The 20,873-nt window shown below is 51.2% G+C and overlaps 1 protein-coding gene and 1 long non-coding RNA gene across 2 annotated transcripts; one reads left to right on the plus strand and one right to left on the minus strand.

Annotated features, from left to right (window-relative positions):
* Nucleotides 1–199: 199 nt before the first annotated feature.
* Nucleotides 200–20,635, plus strand: LOC146428395 (protein-arginine deiminase type-1-like). The gene is made up of 17 exons (XM_085079762.1): nucleotides 200–640; nucleotides 3,974–4,148; nucleotides 5,035–5,104; nucleotides 7,011–7,072; nucleotides 8,168–8,285; nucleotides 8,363–8,488; nucleotides 9,538–9,713; nucleotides 9,794–9,897; nucleotides 10,428–10,551; nucleotides 11,232–11,339; nucleotides 12,160–12,311; nucleotides 16,923–17,067; nucleotides 18,273–18,366; nucleotides 18,937–19,016; nucleotides 19,280–19,405; nucleotides 20,113–20,384; nucleotides 20,490–20,635. Exons 1-16 carry the CDS (start codon nucleotides 549–551, stop codon nucleotides 20,344–20,346), a joined length of 1,986 nt encoding a protein of 661 aa, XP_084935888.1. The 5' UTR covers nucleotides 200–548; the 3' UTR covers nucleotides 20,347–20,384; nucleotides 20,490–20,635.
* Nucleotides 5,096–9,271, minus strand: LOC146428396 (uncharacterized). The gene is made up of 4 exons (XR_014856094.1): nucleotides 8,806–9,271; nucleotides 8,365–8,446; nucleotides 7,210–7,291; nucleotides 5,096–6,472 (listed from the first exon to the last, which is right to left on the minus strand). It is a non-coding gene; the product is annotated as an uncharacterized LOC146428396 (long non-coding RNA).
* Nucleotides 20,636–20,873: the final 238 nt, after the last annotated feature.

Below are 20,873 nucleotides of genomic sequence, written 5' to 3' on the forward strand. Positions count from 1 at the left end.
CTCCCTGCCCCGTTCCTCCTCGGGATGGTTGGGATGGGAAGGACCGACCTGAGCAAACATTTCCCTTTGTTCAGCCTCGCTCAGGCATGGCCCTGCCGCTGCAGCCGAGGCCGTGAGTCACCCGCGGGGAGCGAGGCCAGCTGGAAAATTTGGGGTGTTTTAAAGAAAATGTTTCATTTTAATGACGGCGCTGTAATAACCCCAAACAACCGCGCCGCGCTGCCGGGGGAGGGGGAATGTTTAATGCATGAATTTGGGGTTTCAGACAGAGCCGGGAAGGGAAAGAAAGAGGGGAACAGCCCCAAAGCCTCGCTGAGGAGCATCTGGCTGTCACCCGCTGTCCCCTCCCCGAGGCTGCCCTATCACCTCCATCTCCAGCGGGTGGAGGTGGAGACCAGGGTCTCCTGGCCGAGCCCTGTCATCCTGGAAGGGAGGAAGGAAAGGAAGGAAAGGAAGGAGGAGTTACATTCCCCAGCCTTTTAATCCAGTCCTGCTGGTTTCCCGGCACAGCCAGCCGAGCTCCTGTCCCATCCCGTGCCCCACGCGCCATGGCCCCGCGCAACGTCGTGCAGATGTCCACCAGCCACGCCAGCCATGGTGTCTGCGTGAAGGGCACCGAGGTCTTCCTCGACACGCGCCGGTGAGGATGGGCAGAGATCCCGGTGTTGGCTGCGGGGCTGGCGGGGTTTGGGATGGGTTGGATCCGGGTTGGGAGGAGGAACGGGTGGTGAGGGATGTGGAGATCAGCAGGAGCTCATCCCAGGGTTTGGAGGGACATGTCCTGGATGGTGTCCCATGGGGAGATCATCCAGAGTTCTGTTATAGGGGATGATGTCCCACAGGGAGCTCATCCCAGGGTTTGGAGAGACATGTCCTGCTGGGTGATCCTTAGAGGATGATGTCCCACAGGGAGCTCATTTTTGGGGATGACATCCCACAGGGAGTTGGGTTTTGGGTATGGTGTCCCTCAGGAGGCTCATTTTTAGGGAACTCATTTTTAGGATGATGTCCCACAAGGATCTCATTTTTGGGGATGATGTCCCACAAGGATCTCACTTTTAGGGTGATGTCCCACAGGAATCTCACTTTTGGGGACAATGTCCCACAGGGATCTCATTTCTGGGGATGATGTCCCTCAGGGATCTGATTTTTGGGGATGATGCCCCTCAGGGATCTGATTTTTGGGGATGATATTCCACAAGGACCTCATTTTTAGGGATGATGCCCCACAAGGAGCTCATTTTTGGGGATTATATCCCTCAGAAAGCTCATTTTTGGGGATGATGCCCCACAAGGAGCTCAGTTTTAGGACAATTTCCCACAGGGATCTCATTTTTAGGCCATCGATGCCCCAGAGGGAGCTGATGGTTGGAGGCAGAGCTGAGCACACCCGGCTGACCCCACGTTTATTTCTGTCCCTGAGAACATTGGGCAAGAGCGATTCAAGCCGAGCAACTCGGAGCTAAAACGGGAAAAGAACCAAACCCGTGGCTCAGACACAAAAAATCCCAAGAGTTCACCCATGCAGTGTCAGGAAAAGGGATTTTTGTGGAATTAAACCCAGGGCTGGCTTCGTGGGGCAGATAGGAGCCACGCTCGCCCTGCTGCTGCTGCGGCGCAATTATTTAATAAATCCCATTTATAATGACAGAGAGCGCAGGACCAGCTGGGTGACATCGCAGCAGGGCAATTATTGGGATGGGGTGTTGGATCTGCGCCAGGATGTGCCATCAGCCCCCTCCAGCAGCCCTAAAAATGCCATATTTCCCCTCATTCCCATGAGGATATGGAAAATCTATTTTTTTGGTGCTGCTTTTGGCCTCAAATCTCTCTCAGTGCTATTTGGGGCCAGAGATCCCAAATGGGCTCATTTGGCTTCTCGGTGACAAATTTCAGCCCCGGTCCCAAAAAGCAGATGGTGGAGGCTCTTCCAGCTGAACAATGGGATGTTTGATTGGCGGCGAGCAGCAGCTGGGGGAACCTGGAGATGGATGAACTGAGTTTGGGGCTGGTTGGGGCAGAACCTGGAGCTTGGCGGGTTCTGGGCTAGGGGTTTAGGGGATATTGTCCCACAGGGAGCTCAGCCAAAGTTCTGTTTTCCCACAATGATTTCCCACAAGGAGCTCATTTTTGGGGACGATATCCCACAGGGATCTCATTTTTGGGGACGATGTCCCACAGAGAACTCATTTTTGGGGACGATGTCCCACAGGGATCTCATTTTTAGGGATGATACCCCATAGAGATCTCACTTTTGGGGATGATACCCCACAGAGATCTCATTTTTAGGGATGATATCTCACAGGGATCTAATTTTTAGGGACAATGCCTTACAGGGATCTCATTTTTGAGGTCGAGGCAGGAGCCCCGCAAACCCACCCGACCATCCCCAAACCCCCAGATCCCATCAGCGCCGGGCAGATTCACATCTCTGCAGACCATCCCGGCTGGGGATGCCCAACCCAGGCGATGCTTTCATCTCCCAGCCGCTGCGGGCGCCGCGCCAAGAGCAACACCGCGCAGGGGTTTTGATGTTCCTTCTCCATGCGCTCCCATTTCCCGCCGCGCTCCCCTCGGGACGGAGCCGGGAGCAGGTCGGAGCACTCGGCACGGAGCGGCCGGGCTGGAATGAGAGGTGGCAGCACTTCAAAGGCTCCCGGGGATGTCACGGGAGCTCCGCGCTCGGATCAGGCTCTGCTCCAGCCCCAGCATCTCTCTGATGCCTAGGATTTTAGCTTCTGTAATTTTTGTGTGTCTGTAGTTCTAGTGTGTGGCTTTGGACTCCATATGAAGTGCTAAAAACCTCTGTTCCCAGCATTTTAGACAAAAAAAATTCCTCTAAAGCTAGTAATTCCTCTAAATCCAAGGACACTTTGCTGCCTCAGAGCTCCAAAATATGTAACTAACAGCTAATTGGGGGATCAAACTTAGAGTAATGACATCATCACCTGCAGGTGTGATTGGAGGATCAGGGCTCGATATGCAAATGGACAGAACTTATAAAATAAGTTCATATAAAATAAGAACAGAACTTATAAAACAGAACTCATAAAACAGAACTCATAAAACATGAAATTTATAAAACAGAACTTATAAAATATGAAGAACTCGTGAATTGCTGTCCATTTCGGGTGTAGCCTCTCGAGTACACTCTGTTCAGGCATCCCTCGGGTCACAGGACTGTCCCACAGACCCATGAAAACCATCCCGGCTCTTCCCTGTTTGGGGTTTTGTCACGGGATGCCGAAATTCTGGGAATTTTCTTGCGGAGGAGGGTTGGATGTGGGACTGACCACGGCCGGACGTGCCGGAGCTGAGTGGGAGCTGCTCTTGCTCAATGCCACCACGAGGTGACCACGTGTGGAACTCCAGGGACTCATTTCGTCACCCACGGATGGTCTCTGGGTCATTCCCACCCAGTTCTGGCCTGGTTTAATTCCAGGTTCTGGGATTTGCGTGGCCAGGTTTTGATTCAGTCCCAGCTTCTGGGTTTAGACTTCCTTGGTTGGTTTTTATTTCAATTCCAGGTTCTGGGATTGGGCTGTCCTGGCTGGGTTTTAATCCCAGGATTGAGCTCCCCTGGCTGGGTTTTAATTCTGGGATTTGGGTCCTGTAGCTGGATTTTAATTCAATTGCAGGTTCTGGGACTGGACTCCTCTGGCCAGGTTTTAATTCAATTCCAGGTTCCTGGATTGGGCTCCCCTGGCTGGGTTTTAATCCAAGGATTAGACTCCCCTGGCTGGGTTTTAATCCCAGGATTGAGTTCTCCTGGCCAGGTTTAATCCCAGGATTGGACTCCCCTGGCCAGGTTTTAATTCTGGGATTTGGCTCTCCTGGCTGGGTTTTAATTCAATTCCAGGTTCCAGATTGGGCTCCCATGGCCGGGTTTAATCCCAGGATTGAGCTCCCCTGGTAGAGTTTAATCCCAGGACTGGACTCCCCTGGTCACTGACCCAAGGCCACTCTGTTCCAGGTCCACCCCCAGGGATGCCGTGTCCTTCGATGTCCACGCCACGCCAGCGGTGACAGTGCACATGATCCACAGCCCGGCCACCAAGCCCACCCTGGACTCCCGGTGGCCCCTGGACCCCGACATCGAGGTGGTGGTGATCGTTGATGTCACCAGCAGGACCGTCGATGACAACCAGGTCAGTTGCTCTCTGTGTGCCCAAACTGGGACAAATCAGTGACAGTTCTGAGGAAAACTCAAGGATTTCTGAGCAGTGCGGACAGCAGGGTGGTTTTCCATGGAAAGGACTCGAGCAGAGTTGGGTAATTGGCTCTGAGGAGAAATGAAACCGAGAAGGAGAAGGTCCCACTTGGGTGCTGATGGTGACATCACAGTGGTTGCAAAAGTCAGTGCTGGACAGCAAAAAATACCCCAACTTGGCTTTTTCTGTGCCTGATTTTGTGCTGAGGCTGCCACAGCGGGGAGGGATGGATGGAGATTCGTGGAAAAAACTCTGATGAACCTTCCGGGAGCTGGGGCAGGGGGAGTTGGACTGGGTGTGATGCCTGAACAAGCTTACCTAAAATGGAAGCCAGACAAAGTGAGGAGAATATAAAACAGATTAATTTATTAAAGGCCTTCAAGGTGTATTTAGGGGGAAAAACACTGCTCAAGAGGCTACACCCAAAATGGACAGCGAGTAATGAGATTTTCATACTTTATAAGTTCTGTCCACTAGCATATCTAGCCCTAATCCTCCAATCACTAATTCAGGTGATGATGTCATTACACCAAATTTGCTGCCTCCAATTTGCTGTCGTTTACATAATTTGGGCCTTTGAGGCAGCAAAGTGTCCTTGGATTTAGAGGAATTGTTTTGTCTAAAATGCTGGGAGCAGCAGTTTAGCACTTTATACGGAGTCCAGGGTCATACACTAGAATTACAAACACACAAAAATACAGAAGCCAAAATCCTAAGGCATCAGGTGACCCTTGTGGGGCTCTTCTCAGCCAGCTCATCCTGGGATTTGGGGCGGGTGGAGACCCTGGTGGGATGTGGGTCACAGCTGGGGCTGTCCTTGCAGGTGAAGATCTCCTACTACGGCCGCAGCGGCGAGGAGCTGGCGGTGGCCTGGCTGTACCTCACCTGCGTCGGTAGGTGCTCCACCACGAGATCCTTGTCTGCTGGGATTCCAGGGGTTGGGATTCTCCACCACGAGATCCTTGTCTGCTGGGATTCCAGGGGTTGGGATTCTCCACCATGAGATCCTTGTCTGCTGGGATTTGAGGGGTTGGGATTGTCTACCACGAGATCCTTGTCTGCCGGGATTCCAGGGGTTGGAATTCTCCACCATGAGATCCTTGTCTGCCACAATCCCAGGGGCTGGGATTCTCCACCACCAGATCCTTGTCTGCTGGGATTTGAGGGGTTGGGATTGTCTACCACGAGATCCTTGTCTGCCACGATCTGAGGGGTTGGGATTCATCACCAGGATCCCAGGGGTTGGGATTCTCCACCACGAGATCCTTGTCTGCTGGGATCTGAGGGGTTGGGATTGTCTACCACGAGATCCTTGTCTGCCACGATCTGAGGGGTTGGGATTCATCACCTGGATCCCAGGGGTTGGGATTCTCCACCACAAGATCCTTGTCTGCCGGGATTTGAGGGGTTGGGATTCATCACCAGGATCCCAGGGGTTTGGATTCTCCACCACGAGATCCTTGTCTGCCACAATCCCAGGGGTTGGGATTCTCCACCATGAGATCCTTGTCTGCCACAATCCCAGGGGTTGGAATTCCTCGGGGGCCACAGGCAATACGGGTTTGGGTGTTCACCGCTGCTGACGGGTGAAGAGGGAAATAATTAAAACAAATAATTAAAAGGCGATCGCGCTGCCTTATATGGCGCGGAGGAGACGAGGAAGGGTTGTCCCCACCCAGGGCACGCTGGGAACGTCCTCCTCTGCCTGCCAAGGTCATTCCTTTGGGAGAAGAGGATCCAAGGAGATCTCCTCACCCTCTGCTCAGTGAGGGGAGAGGATTCGGCCCCAAAGTGGTGCCTGACCTGTTTCAGGATGAGATGAATCATTGCCTCCAAAGGGCTGCTCTCCCCTGCTGACTACAAAGGCAGTCTAGACAACCAGTCTGGATGCAGGAGCCTCGACTTGGATGGATTAATTATCCTAAATTTGGGATTTTCTGAAGCACTCACATGACAGCCAGGGCTGTGGCCTTAAGTGGGGCCCACACCTCCCAAAATTGCCCCTGGAGAGGTTGAAGGTTTCCCACGTCCCCACTGGCTACGGGGATTTTACTTTCCAAAATATTCCTCTCTTGGTTGGATTTAGAGTTTCCCTTCCAGCTTTTCCATGTCCTCTTCTCTGCACTGAGGAGAAGGACCTCTATTTTCCATATTATTTCCTAATTATTTCAGTCCTTCTGTTTTCCATATTATTCCTCCTCCACTCGGAGGATTTTTTGTTAGGATCGAGGTGGGGTTTGGATGAGGTTGCTCGTGAATCTCTGCAGCAGATGCAGAAATTTGGGTCAAGAGGAGCTCTGTGAGGGAAAGTCCTTCTCAAATTTCCTAGGAATTTTAAATTTCAATTTCAATTCCAATTCCTCAGATTTCCTAGGAATTATTCGGGTGTTTGCTCAACCATGGTGAAAACGCGTTTTTGTGTCTCCACCATGTTTTGGCTTTGGGGAAATCACAGCAGCCGAAGGGAAATTGGTGAAAACGTAAAAAACACCATGAAAACATAGAAAATGCCATGAAAATGCAAAAAATTCCATGAAAACATAAAAAACGCCATGAAAACGTAAAATCTGCCAGGAAGTGGGGATGTCCCCATTGGGGGAACTGAAATAAAAGAAGACAGCTGGAGATCAAAGCGGGAAAACCACGGAAAAGCCGTTGGGTTGGATTTTCTCTCATTGGAATTTTGGGGTCTGGAGCAGCTTTGGGGTGGGAAGGTGGGGCTGGTCTGGGGTGACTGAGGATGATCCCAAAATGTCCCCAGGAGTTCATCCCCCTTCCCGTGGCTTCCTTCCCTTCCAGAAGTTTCCCTGGACGCGGACGTGAGCCGCAGCGGCCGCGTGAAGAGCAGAGGCAAGGACAAGGTGAGGCGGCTGTCCGGAGGGGCAGAGTGGGGTGGATCCATTTGGGATCCGTTCACAGCCTCTTCCTGGAAAATCTCCGCAGGGAGAGGGCCTGGGGTGGTGTCTGTGCCAGGGTGAACAGCCCTGCAAATCCTCACCCTTCTAATTGAGGAGTGAAAGGCTTCATTTTCCTGTTCCACGCCAGAATCTCCTGCAGCTTCAGTCCAGCCCTGAGGATCCCTGAGGAGAAAACACTCGGCTTTTTCTTTCCTTTTTCTTTCCTTTTTCTTCCATTTTTTCTTCAAATTTTCTTCCCTTTTACTTCCCTTTTTCTTTCCCTTTTCATTCCCTTTTCTTTCCCTTTTCATTCCCTTTTTTTTCACTTTTTGTTTTCTTTTTCTTCCATTTTCATTCCCTTTTCCTTCCCTTTTTCTTCTCTTTTTCTTCCCTTTTTCCTCCCCCTTTGCCCCCCTTTCCTCTTCTTTCTCCCCATTTTCCCCATTTTCCACCCTTTCCTCCCCTTCTCCTCCCCTTTCCTTTCTTTTTCCCTTTCCTATTCACACTCCAAACACCAATTCTGTGCCTCTAAACCAGTTAAGCCGAGAGCAGAATTCCCCCTGTGGCCACCCATGCCTGGGCCCTTAATTCAGACTAATTAACCACAGCCCAATCAGCCTGGCTATCGGGATGGGCTGAGCTTCCAGAGGTGTCCAGGCGAGGCTGCAGGGCAATTCCAGCCTCCTTGGGAGATCTGATCTCCCCAGAGAGTCCTGCTGGGAGCTGCTGTTGGGAAATTGGGTGGATTGGGAGTGGTGCTGGTGACTCCTTGCTGCGTGTTTGGGTTCTGCTTGGAGCATGGATGGGATGGGATGGGATAATGGGATGGGATGGGATGGGATGGGATGGGATTTGGATAGAATAGAATAGGATGGGGTGGGGAAGGATGAAGTGGGATGGGATAGGATATGAGGGTGGGATGGGATGGGATGGGATGGGATGGGCATGGCAGTAAGTTACCATGGAATGGGATGGGATGGAATCCAGGGGATGGAATGCGATGGGATCTATGGGATGGGGGAATCCTGCTCCCGTCCTCTCCTGGTGCTTCTCCTCCAGGCCAAGTGGACGTGGGGCCCAGATGGCCAAGGGGCCGTGCTGTTGGTGAACTGTGACCGGGACAGCCCTGGGGCGGGGGGCCCAGACAGTGGCCAGGTGGACATCCGGACCCTGGCAGGTAGGCTGGGACCCCGAGGGGCTTCCAGGGACATTCCCAGTCCATCCCCTCCACCCGTGTCCCCCGTGTCCCCGCAGACCTGCAGGACATGTCGGTGATGCTGCTGCGCACGCAGGGCCCCAGCGCCATCTTCACCGAGTACCAGGTGGTGCTGCACGTGCCTGAGGGGGACGCAGACAAAGTGCGAGTGTTCCACGCCGTCCGTGAGTCCTTCTGCCTCCTCCCCTCCTGGATATCCCATCCCATCCCATCCCATCCCATCCCATCCCATCCCATCCCATCCCCTCCCATCCCATCCCATCCCATCCCATCCCATCCCATCCCATCCCACCCCATTATCCCATCCCATCCCATTATCCCATCCCATCCCATTATCCCATCCCATCCCATTATCCCATCCCACCCCATCCCATCCCATCCCATCCCATCCCATTATCCCATCCCATCCCATTATCCCATCCCACTATCCCATTATCCCATCCCATCATGAACCCGAGGGGAGCAAACCCCACAGTTTGACCTCATTGGGGCACCTCAGTTTGCCCTATACACTCATTGACCCTCAAAGCTCTCCTGCTGGGGCTGTATGGAAAAATGTGGCTCCAAAGAGGCTTTTCCTGAGGAGGTTGCTGGAATTTTGGCATTCCCTGGAAGAGGGAACCCCCAGGTGGCTCCCGGCGCTGTTGAGGCTCGGGCAGCCATCCAAGCAGCTCTTCCCGTTGGGCAGCGCCCTGCGCCTTTGAACAGCGCGATCCCCGGCAGCTCCGCGCCGAAAATCCGGTCAGGGGAGCCAGGGCTGTCATTAGATCCCAGCTGGAGCCGAGGGATGGAGGATTCTGTGTTCTGGAAAGGGCTGGAACTGAAGGATGGAGCTCTCCTTGTCCTAGGAAAGGGCTGGAGCTGAGGGCTGGAGATGAGGGATGGAGCATTCTGTGTCCTGGGAAAGGCTGGAGCTGAGGGATGGAGCTCTCCTTGTCCCAGGAAGATCCAGTGTGTTCCCCAGGGATGAGGATGAGGAGGATGATGCAGCACACCTGCTCCCCTGCCAGCTCTGGCACCAGCTCTCCCTCCTCCTCCTCCTCCTCCTCCTCCTCATCCTCACCAGCATGTCCAGCCTGGTGGGCAGGGTGGGCATCTGCGACGTGTTGGGAATTCCTGGTCTCTCCATGCCCTGACTCCATGCCAGGATAGAAATTCTGGGTCTCTCCCATCCCTAACTCCATGCTGGGGTTGGAATTCCCGGATTTTCCAGGTCCAGATTACAGCCCGCAGTACCAGGCCGTGCTGGGCCCCGACAAGCTCTCCTTTGTCCTGGAGCGCGCCGGCCATGGGGACAGCACCTTCTACGTGGAGGGCCTGGCGTTCCCCGACCGCGGCTTCTCCGGCCTCGTGTCCTTCAGCGCCAGCCTGCTGCAGGTGCCCCACAAGGTGAGGGGTCAGCCCTGGCCATCCCCACCCTGAACCCCTCCGAGGTGGCATTTCCAATCCAGAATTCTGCATTCCCGCAGAATTCCCCCGGCACGCCGATCTTCACGGACACGGTGGTGTTCCGCGTGGCGCCCTGGATCATGACGCCCAACACGCAGCAGCCGCTCGAGGTGTTCGTCTGCAGGTGGGAGGGGTGGCTTTGTCCCCGGGGTGGGAATGTCCGGCCTTGGGGACTCTCCAGGGGGAATTCCCGACCCTTCCTGGCTGTGGAATTTAGGAATTCCTAAAGCTGGGCTTTAGGCGTTGCCTGCTGGGAATGTTTGGGAAGGGAGGCAGCTGGCGCTGTGGGAATCATTGCCATCCCAAAAAAATGGCTGGAGGAGCTTTTCCAGGTCCAATCCCATGGACAAATGTTCCCAAGGTGTTTAAATCCCAAAGAAAAGGCTGGAGGAGCCTCTCCAGGTCTAATCCCATTCTGGAATGTCACACAGGTTGTTTGGGAACCAGGACTAAGCTGTGGGGTCAGACTGTGGGGTCAGGCTGTGGGGTCAAGTGTGCGGTCAGACTCTGGGATTGGGGCTGTGGGGTCAGGCTGTGGGGCCAGACTGTGGGACTGGGGCTGTGGGGTCAGGTGTGGGCTCAGGCGATGGGGTCAGACTGTGGGGTTCCCAGGATCCCCTCTCTCTCAGCCCCGCTCCCTTGCCATCCCCCCAGCATCAAGCAGGGCTCAGACTCCAACGAGGCCTTCCTGGAAGGGCTGCGGGCATTGCTGCGCAAAGCCAACTGCAAACTGACCGTGTGCTCCGAGCAGGACAGCCGCAGTGACCGCTGGATCCAGGTCAGCCATTGGGATCCAGCCGGGATCCAGCTGGGATCCATCGGGGCTCTGGGGGTCACCCCTGGGACTGGGACACTGGGAGGGACCACTGGATCCAGGTCAGCCAGCCACAATCCATCCAGGATCCATCTGGGATTCATCCGGGATCTGACTGGGATCCATCTGGGATCCACCCCGGATCCATTGGGGCTCTTGGGGTCATCCCTGGGAATGGGACACAGGGAGGGACTGCTGGATCCAGGTCAGCCAGCTGGGATCCATCCAAGATCCACCTGGGATCAATCCAGCATCAGTCCAGGATTCATCTAGGATCCATCCGGGATCAATTCAGGATCCATCTGGGATCCACCAGTGATCCACCTGGGCTCTGACTGGGATCTGTCCAGGATCCACCCAGGATCCAGCCAGGATCCAGCTGGGATCCATCAGGGCTCTTGGGGTCACTCCCAGGACTGGGGCACAGGGAGGGACTGCTGGATCCAGGTCAGCCATCGGGATCCATTTGGGATCCATCTGGGATCCACAGCCCAGGAGAGCCGGGCAGGAGCTCCCTAAAGGGGGTTTAGGGCTGAGCTTTGCCAGGCTCACCCCATTTCCCTCCCCACACCTGGTGGAGATTCCCACTCCAGAGCCTTCCTCCTCCTCCTCCTCTTCTTCCTCTTCCTCCCCTTCTCCCCCAGGACGAGCTGGAGTTTGGTTATGTTGAAGCTCCACACAAAACCTTCCCCGTGGTCTTTGACTCTCCCCGCAACCGCGGCCTGAAAGATTTTGCCTTCAAGAAGATCCTGGTGTGTCCTCGTGTCAAAATTCCCCCTTTTTTCCCCAAAATCCCCTTTTTCCCTCAAAAAAACCCCCCTTTTTTCCCCCCAAAATCCCCCTTTTCCCCCCAAAACCCCCCTTTTTTCCCCCCAAAACCCCCCTTTTCCCCCCAAAAATCCCCCTTTTTCTCCCAAAAATCCCCCTTTTCCCCCAAAATTCCCACTTTTCCCCCAAATTTCCCCTAAATCTCCCAATATTTCCCCCAAATTTTCCCCAAATCCCTCCAAATTTCCCCCAAAATCCCCAATTTTCCCCAAAATTCTCCATTTTCTCCCAAAATCCCCAAATTTTCCCCAAAATCCCCAAATTTTCCCCAAAATCCCCTTTATCCCCAAATTGTTTTTTATCCCCTTTTCCCCTTTTTCCTCCCAAAAATCCCCTTTTATCCCCCCAAAATTGCCTTTTATCCCCCCTTTTCCCAAAATCCCACTTTTCCCCAACAATCCCCTTTTTCCCCTCAAATCCTGCTTTTTTCCCTCAATGCCCCTTCTCCCTACAATTCCCCTCTTTTTCCCCAAATTCCCCAAAATCCCTCTTTCCCCCAAAATCTCCCTTCCCCTCCCAAAATCCTCCTTTTTCCTCAAAAATCCCCTTCCTCCCCAAAATTCCTTCCTTTTCCTCTTTCTCCCCCAAAATCCCCTTTTTCCCCCAAATTCCCCAAACTTTTCAAAATCTCCCTTCCTCCCAAAACCTTCCTTTTTTTTTCCCAAAATCCCTTTTCTCAAAATTTCTTTTTCCCTTTCAAAATCCCCTTTTTCCCCCAAAAATCCCTGTTCCCCCCAACGGCAGGGCCCCGATTTCGGGTACGTGACTCGGGAGCCTCCCGGGCAGAGCGTGAGCAGCCTGGACTCCTTCGGGAACCTGGAGGTGAGCCCGCCGGTGACGGTGCGCGGCAAGGAGTACCCGCTGGGCAGGATCCTCATCGGCAGCCCGCTGCCCTGGTGAGCCGCTCCTTCCTGCCGCGGGAGTGCGGGAAAACACCCCAAATCCCCCAGATCCTCCCTCGGGAATGGGGGCATCCCGTGGGGGAGTTTGGGGTCGATTCCTGTTGGATCCTGGGGTTTACAAGCGAGTTGTGGGGTTGTTCCTACAAATCTGTGCAAAATCCTACAGTTTTCATCCCTGTTTGGCTCCAATCCCAAATGTCCAGGTTGGGGTTTGCTCCTTGGAGAGAGAAGAAAGGGAATCTGGGAAAGGGGAAAATCCAAAACAACAAAAAAAACCCAAAAACAAAAAAAAAACCAAAACAAACAAAAAAAACCCAAAAACCAAAAAAAACCCCAAAACACCAAGAAAATCCTGAATAACTTGGGAATCAGGAAAGGGTAAAATCCCAAATAACAGGGGAATGTGGTAAAGGGTAAAATCCTGAATAACTGGGGAATGCAGGAAAGGCTAAAATCCCGAATAAGTGGGGATCCAGGAAAGGGTGAAATCCCAAATAATTGGGGAATCTGAGAAAGGATAAAATCCCAAATAACTGGAGAATCAGGAAAGGGAAAAATCCCTAATAGCTGGGAAGGTAGGAAAGGGAAAAATCCCGCATAACTGGAAAATCTGGGAAAGGGTAAAATCCCAAATGACTAGGGAATCAGGAAAGGGTAAAATCCTAAATACCTGGGGAATGAGGGAAAGAATAAAATCCCCAATAACTGGGAATGCAGGAAAGGGTGAAATCCCAAATTACTGGGGATGCAGGAAAGGGTAAAATCCCGAATAATCAGGGATCCAGGAAAGGGTAAAATCCCAAATGACTGGGGAATGTGGGCAAGGGGGAAATCCTGAATAATTGGGGAATCCAGGAAAGGGTAAAATCGATAATAGCTGGGAGTCCGGGAAAGGGTAAAATCCCAAATAATTGGAAATGCAGGAGAGGGTAAAATCCCGAATAACTAGGGAATCTGGGAAAAAGTAAAATCCAAAATGACTGGGGAATGAGGAAAGGGTAAAATCCCGAATTACTGGGGATCCAGGAAAGGGTGAAATCCTGAATAATTGGGAAATCTGGGAAAGGGTAAAATCCCAAATGACTAGGGAATCAGGAAAGGGTAAAATCCTAAATAACTGGAAATCCAGGAAAGGGTAAAATCCTGAATAACTGGAAATCTGGGAAAGGGTAAAATCCCAAATAGCTGGAGATCCAGGAAAGAGTGAAATCCCCAATAAGTGGGAATCCAGGAAAGGGTAAAATCCCAAATAACTGGGGAATCTGGAAAAGGGCAAAATCTTGAATAACTGTGGATCCAGGAAAGAGTAAAATCCCGAATAGCTGGGACTGCAGCAAAGGGTAAAATCCCAAATCTTGAATAACTGGGGAATAACTTGAATAACTGGGAAATCTTGAATAACTGGGAAAAGGGAAAAATCTTGAATAACTGGGGATCCAGAAAAGAGTGAAATCCCCAATAAGTGGGAATCCAGCAAAGGGTGAAATCCCAAACAACTGGGGATACAGGAAAGGGTAAAATCCCAAACAACTGGGAATGCAGGAAAGGGTAAAATCCCAAACAACTGGTGTTCCAGGAAAGAGTGAAATCCCGAATAATCGGGAATTGTTGTGCTCTGGGCAGGCAGTGCTTGGCAGCCCCGTGGGAACAAAGCTCCCTACAAAATCCCTGACAAAGGAGAGCTTTTTTGGGAAAAACAAGCCCCGGAGCTGCTCCTGCCGGGCTCTGATCCCAAATAACCGGCGGGATTCCGGCCGGGAATGCTCTGCTTCCAGAGGCAGCCGAACGGCGTGTTCCCAGCGCCCTAATTAGCCCTCATTAGCAGGAGTTAATTAATGCTTTCCCAGCCTGTCTAGGAAAAATTCGCCCCCACACTGAAAGTGCTGTGAGAGGAGGGATTGGGAAATCCCAGGGATTATATATATATATATATATATATATATATATATATATATATATAAATTTAAATATATTTATATATTTATATATATATATATGGACTTATATGGTATATTTATATATTCATATATATGGAGATATATTAATGTATCTATATAATTCAGGGATTTCTATATTTTTAAAATTTTAAATAGAATATCTTTATATTATATATTTCATAAATCTGTTATATTTATTTATATAATGTAGGGAGATCTATTGAGATCTTTATATAATGTAGGGGTTTGGTAATATATATTTATATAATTAGTGCACATTAATGCACTTTATAGATAATATTGGGATATATTGATAGATTGATCTAAAATAGATATGTATTTATAGCTATATTTATATAATGCAGAGATTTCTGTACTTTATAAATATAAATATATTTATATTTATATAATATGTTTTATATAATGTAGGAGATCTATTGATATCTTTATATAATGTAGCATTATATTTTAGAAATACATTTCTATTTCTATTTATATTATATATATATATTTATAATTTATATATTAATATATTTATATAAATTCCTATATTTTATAATTTTAAATAAATATATTTATATTATCTTCCATAAATGTATTTATTTATATAATATATGGAGATCTATTGATATATTTCTATAATGTACAGATTTCTATATTTTATAATTATAAATATATTTATATTATATAAATTTATATAGTGTAGGGAGATATACTAATATATTTATATAATGTAGGGATTTCTATATTTTATAATGATACATATATTTATATTATATATTCTATAAATATATTTATTTGCATAGTGTAGGAAGATCTATTGATATATCTATATAATGTAAGGACTTCTATATATTATAATTATAAATACATTTACATTATACCTTCTATAAATATATTTATTTACATAGTGGAGGGAGATTTATCGATATATCTATATAATGTAGGGACTTCCATATTTTATAATTATAAAAACAATATATTTATATTATACCTTCTATAAATACATTTATTTACATAGTGCAGGGAGATCTATCGATATATCTATATAATGTAGGGGTTTGGTAACATATATTTATATACCTTGTGCCCATTAAGGCACTTTCTGTATAATCCAGGGATGAATTAATGCCTAACAGATATAATAACACATCATGAGGCATTGGGCTGGCAGATCTGTATTCAAACAGAGCAGGATGTCATTTATATTATTATATACATTTAAATACTCAGAGGTCTCTAATACAGCCTCTAATAAACTCTTCCCAGAAAAATGGGATAGAAATGAGGATTCCCTGGTGCCCAAGGGGGAATGTGGGGAGGGCAGTGATCCTCACCTCTGCCCTGTGCTTCCAGGGATGAAATTGAAGATTCTCATGAGATCCAGCAGAGAAATTTGGGAAAGGGAACAATTCCCAACTTCTCTGTGTTTCCAGGGATAAAAATGAGAATTCTCATGATATCCAGGGATGAATTTTGGGAAGAGCAGTGATTCCCACCTGCCCTGAGCTTCCAGGGATAAAAATGAGTGTTCTCAGGATATCCAGGAGGGGAATTTTGGGAAGGGCAGCAATCCTCACCTCCTGCTGAGCTTCCAGGGGTGAATTTTGGGAAGAGCAGTGATTTCCAGGGATAAAAATGAGTCTCTCACGGTGTCCAGGGAGTGAATTTTGGGAAGGGGAGTGATGCTCAGCTCCTCCCACCCTCTGTGCTTCCAGGGATAAAAATGAGGATGTTCCTGGTGTCCAGAGGGTGAATTTTGGGAAGAGCAGTGATTCCCACCTCCCCTGCATTTCCAGGGATAGAAATGAGGATTCCCTGGTGCCCAGGGGGGAATGTGGGGAGGGCACTGATCCCACCCCCCCCCAAAAAAAAACCAACCACAAAAAAAAACAACCCAACCCACCAAAAAAAAAACCAAACCAAAAAAACAACAACCCACCCCCCCCAAAAAAAACCAAACCAAAAAAAACCCACCCCCCACCCCACCCAAAAAAAAACCCCAAAAAACACACCCACCCCCCTGTGATTCCAGGGATAAAAATCAATGTTCTCGTGACATCCAGGAAGGGAATTTTGGGAAGGGCAGCAATTCCCACCTCCCCTGCATTTCCAGGGATAGAAATGAGGATTCCCGTGGTGTCCGAGGGAGGAATTTTGGGAAGGACAGCCATTCCCAGCTCCTCCCACCCTCTGTGCTTCCAGGGATAAAAATGAAGATTCCCATGACATCCAGGGGATGAATTTTAGGAAGGACAGAGATTCCCACCTTCCCTGTTTCCAGGGATAACAATGAGGATTCCCACGGTGCCCAAGGGAGGAATTTTGGGAAGGACAGCAAATCCCACCTTCCCTGTGCTTCCAGGGGTGAATTTTGGGAAAGGGCAAATTTTGGGAATTTTGGGAAGGGATTCCCATGACATCCAGGGGATGAATTTTAGGAAGGGCAGAGATTCCCACCTTCCCTGTTTCCAGGAACAGAAATTATTATTCCCGTGGGGTTAATTTCGGGAAAGCAGCGATTCCCACCTCCCCCGTGTTCCCAGGGATAAAAACGAGAATTCTCACGATGTCCAGCAGGGGAGTTTTGGGCAGGGCAGCGGTTCCAGGGGCAGCAGTGAGGATCCCCGCGGTGTCCCGGGGTGATTTGGGGATTCCGTGTCGGCAGGGCGTCGGGCCGCAGGATGTCCAAGGCTGTTCGGGATTTCCTGTACGCACAGCAGGTCCAGGCGCCGCTGGAGGTTTACTCGGAGTGGCTCACCGTGGGCCACGTGGATGAATTCCTCACCTTCGTCCCCGCCTTCGACAGGAAGGTACCGACCCCAAAATCCGCTTTTCCGGCCCCAAATCCCCTTGTCCAGCCCAAAAATCTCTTTTTCCAGCCACAAATCCCCTTTTCCTGCCCCAAAATCCCCATTTTCCAGCCCAAAGATCTCTTTTTCCGCTCCAAAATTCTCTTTTTCCAGCTCCAAATCCCCCTTTCCAGCCCAAAATCTGCTTTTCCAGTCCCAAATCCCCTTTTCTAGCCCAAAGATCCCTTTTTCTGCTCCAAAAGTCTCTTTTTCCAGGCCAAGATCTCCCTTTTCCTGCCCCAAAATCCCCTTTTCCAGCCCAAAATCCCCCATTCCAGTCCCCAAATCCTCTTTCCCAGCCCCAAATCCACTTTTCCAGCCCAAAATCCCCCATTCCAGCCCAAAATCCACTTTTCCAGTCCCAAATCCCCTTTTCCAGCCCCAAATCCCCTTTTCCAGCTGTTTGCCCTCCATGGGGGATTTGGGGGATGAAGCTCCTTTTGGGGTGACATCCCATGGCCTGGGGATTTGATTTGGGGTCACCCTGGTGCCTCCCAGCAGGACCCTGGGGAGTTTGGGATGTTTAATCCCAAACAAACAGCTGGGTTTGGGATCTCCATGGTGCCTCCTGCACTGGGATGTTTCATCCATCCCAAATAGCTGGATTTAGGATAGCTGCAGTGCCTCCAAATGGGAACCTGGGATGTTTCATCCATCCCAAACACACAGTGGGATTTGGGATCACAGTTTGGGGTCACGCTTTGGGATCATTGTTTGGGGTCACGGTTTGGGATCACAGTCTGGGGTCATGCTTTGGGGTCACAGTTTGGGGTCACAGTTTGGGGTCACAGTTTGGGAACACAGTTTGGGGTCACAGTTTGGGATCACAGTTTGGGGTCACACTTTGGGGTCACTGTTTGGGGTCATGCTTTGGGGTCACACTTCAGGGTCATGCTTTGGGGTCACAGTTTGGGGTCACGGTTTGGGGTCACAGTTTGGGGTCACAGTTTGGGGTCACAGTTTGGGATCACAGTTTGGGGTCATGCTTTGGGGTCACGGTTTGGGGTCATGCTTTGGGGTCCCAGTTTGGGGTCATGGTTTGGGGTCCCAGTTTGGGGTCATGCTTTGGGGTCACGGTTTGGGGTCATGCTTTGGGATCACAGTTTGGGATCACAGTTTGGGGTCCCAGTTTGGGGTGTCTCTCTCTCTCTCTCTCTCCCCCGCAGGGGTTCCGGCTGCTCCTGGCCAGCCCCAACGCCTGCTACAAGCTGTTCCGGGAGAAGCAGCGCCAGGGCTATGGGGAAGCCACACAGTTCCTGGGTGAGGAGTGGCTGGGGACATCGCTGGGGGATGCCATCCCAGTGTCCATCCCAGTGTCCATCCCAGTGTCCATCCCTGCTGTCCATTCCTGCTGTCTCATCCCACTGTTCCATCCCACTGACCCATTCCTGTTTTCCCATTCCCACTATCCCATGCCCACTATCCCTTCCCTCTATCCCTTCCCCGCTGTCCCATTCCTGTTATTCCCATTATCCCATTCCCACTATCTCATCCCACTCTCCCATTTCCACTGTCCCATTCTCCCATCCCCTTATCCCATTCCCACTCTCCCATTCCTACTATCCCATCCCTCTATCCCATTCCCACTATCCCATTCCTGTTCTTCCATTCCCACTCTCCCATTCCCGCTGTCCCATCCCTCTATCTCATTCCTGCTCTCCCATTCCCACTCTCCCATCCCCTTATCCCATTCCCACTCTCCCATCCCTCTATCCCATCCCCTTATCCCATTCCCACTCTCCCATTCCCACTCTCCCATTCCCACTCTCCCATCCCTCTATCCCATCCCACTCTCCCATTCCCGCTGCCCCTCACCTCTCCCATCCGCAGGGCTGAAGGATCGGGAGAAGAAAAGCATCGATGAGATCCTGGCAGATGAATCCCTGCGGAGCGACAACCGCCATGTGCAGGTGGCGCTGGGATGGGATAATGGCATAATGGGATAATGGGATAATGGAATGGGATGGGATTGGGATGGCATAATGGGATGGGATAATGGGATGGGATAATGGGATAATGGGATGGGATGGGATGGGATTGGGATGGAATAATGGGATGGGATGGGGATGTTTATAGGGATGGGACGGCTTGGGATAATGGGATGGGATGGGATGGGATGGGATAATGGGATGGGATGGGATAATGGGATGGCCGTTCCCATTCCTCTCCGCAGCGCTGCATCGACTGGAACCGCGAGCTGCTGAAGCAGGAGCTGGGGCTGAGCGAACAGGACATCATCGACATCCCGCAGCTCTTCGTGCTGCACGACTCGCGCGCCGATGCGCTGTTCCCGGACATGGTGAGACCCCAGTGATCCTGGGAGCCAATCCCTGATCCCCCTGCTCCTGTGAACCTGCTGCTGCTGGGCAAGCAGGGGGGTGGGATTGTGGGGGGATTCGGGTGGGATTGGGATGGGAATTTGGTGGGATTTGGGCTGGATTTGTTCCGGGATTGCCCCACCACATCTCCCCTGGTGAACGTGCAGGTGCTGGGCTGGGATTTGAGTGGGATTTGAGTTGGATTTAGGTGGGATTTGTTCTGGGATTGCCCCACCCCTGCTCCCCAGGTGAATATGCTGGTGCTGGGCTCATCCCCAAGCCCTTTGGGGTGGGATTTGGGCAGGGATTTTCCCATCCCTCATCCCCCTGTGCTGCACGTGAACCTGCTGGTGTTGGGCTGGCACAAGGCTGGGATTTGGCTGGGAATTTGGTGGGATTTGGGTGCAATTTGGGCTGGATTTGGGTCGGGACTGCCCCACCCCTGCTCCCCAGGTGAACATGCTGGTTCTGGGATGGGATTTGGGTAGGATTTGTTCTGGGATTTTCCCCTCCCCTCTCCCCAGGTGAACCTGCTGATGCTGGGTTGGCACGGAACTGGGATTTGGGCGGGATTTGGGTAGGATTTGTTCTGGGATTGCCCCACTGCTGTTCTGCAGGTGAACATGCTGGTGCTAGGCTGGATTTAGGTGAGATTTGGGATAGGATTTGGCTAGGATTTGTTCCCCAGGTGAACATGCTGGTGCTGGGTCGGCACCTGGGCATCCCCAAGCCCTTTGGCCCCGTGCTGGGCGGGCAGTGCTGCCTGGAGCGTCGCGTCAGGGAGCTGCTGGAGCCGCTGGGCCTCTCCTGCACCTTCATCGACGACTTCTTCTCCTACCACGTGCTGGCAGGAGATGTGCACTGCGGCACCAACGTGCGCCGCCAGCCCTTCCCCTTCAAGTGGTGGCACCTGCGGCCCTGAGCTGCCCCTGGCACTGTGGCACTGCCTGTCCCCTCCAGGTGGTGACACCCGGTGCCCTGAGGTGGCTCTGGCGCTTGCCTGTCCCCTCCAGGTGGTGGCACCTGGTGCCCTGAGGTGGCTCTGGCACTGCCTGTCCCCTCCAGGTGGTGGCACCCGGTGCCCTGACCCCTACCTGCAGGGCCAAGGGGCATTTCCTGCACTGGAGGATGAGGATGCATTTCCTGCGTCAGAAAATGCACCAAAAGAAGGGGTTTGGCCAATAAAACTTTGCGGACACTGAGGGGCAGAACTTCCCCTCCTCTGTCCTTCTGTCTCTGCTCTCGGCTTGGGAATGGTGTGGAAGTTTGAAGGTCAGGGGGTTGGTTTGGGAATTGTGGGTTTGTGGGTGACAGCATGGGGTGAGGGGGATGGTCTGGGCCCCATCCCACTGTTATAGGGTCTGGCTGCTCCAGGAGTCCGATCCCATCCCACTGTTATAGGGTCTGGCTGCTCCAGGGGTGCAGATCCCATCCCACTGTTATAGGGTC

Source organism: Lichenostomus cassidix, chromosome 21 (genome assembly GCF_008360975.1).
Source record: "Lichenostomus cassidix isolate B80296 chromosome 21, HeHo_3.0, whole genome shotgun sequence".
Taxonomy (NCBI): domain Eukaryota; kingdom Metazoa; phylum Chordata; class Aves; order Passeriformes; family Meliphagidae; genus Lichenostomus; species Lichenostomus cassidix.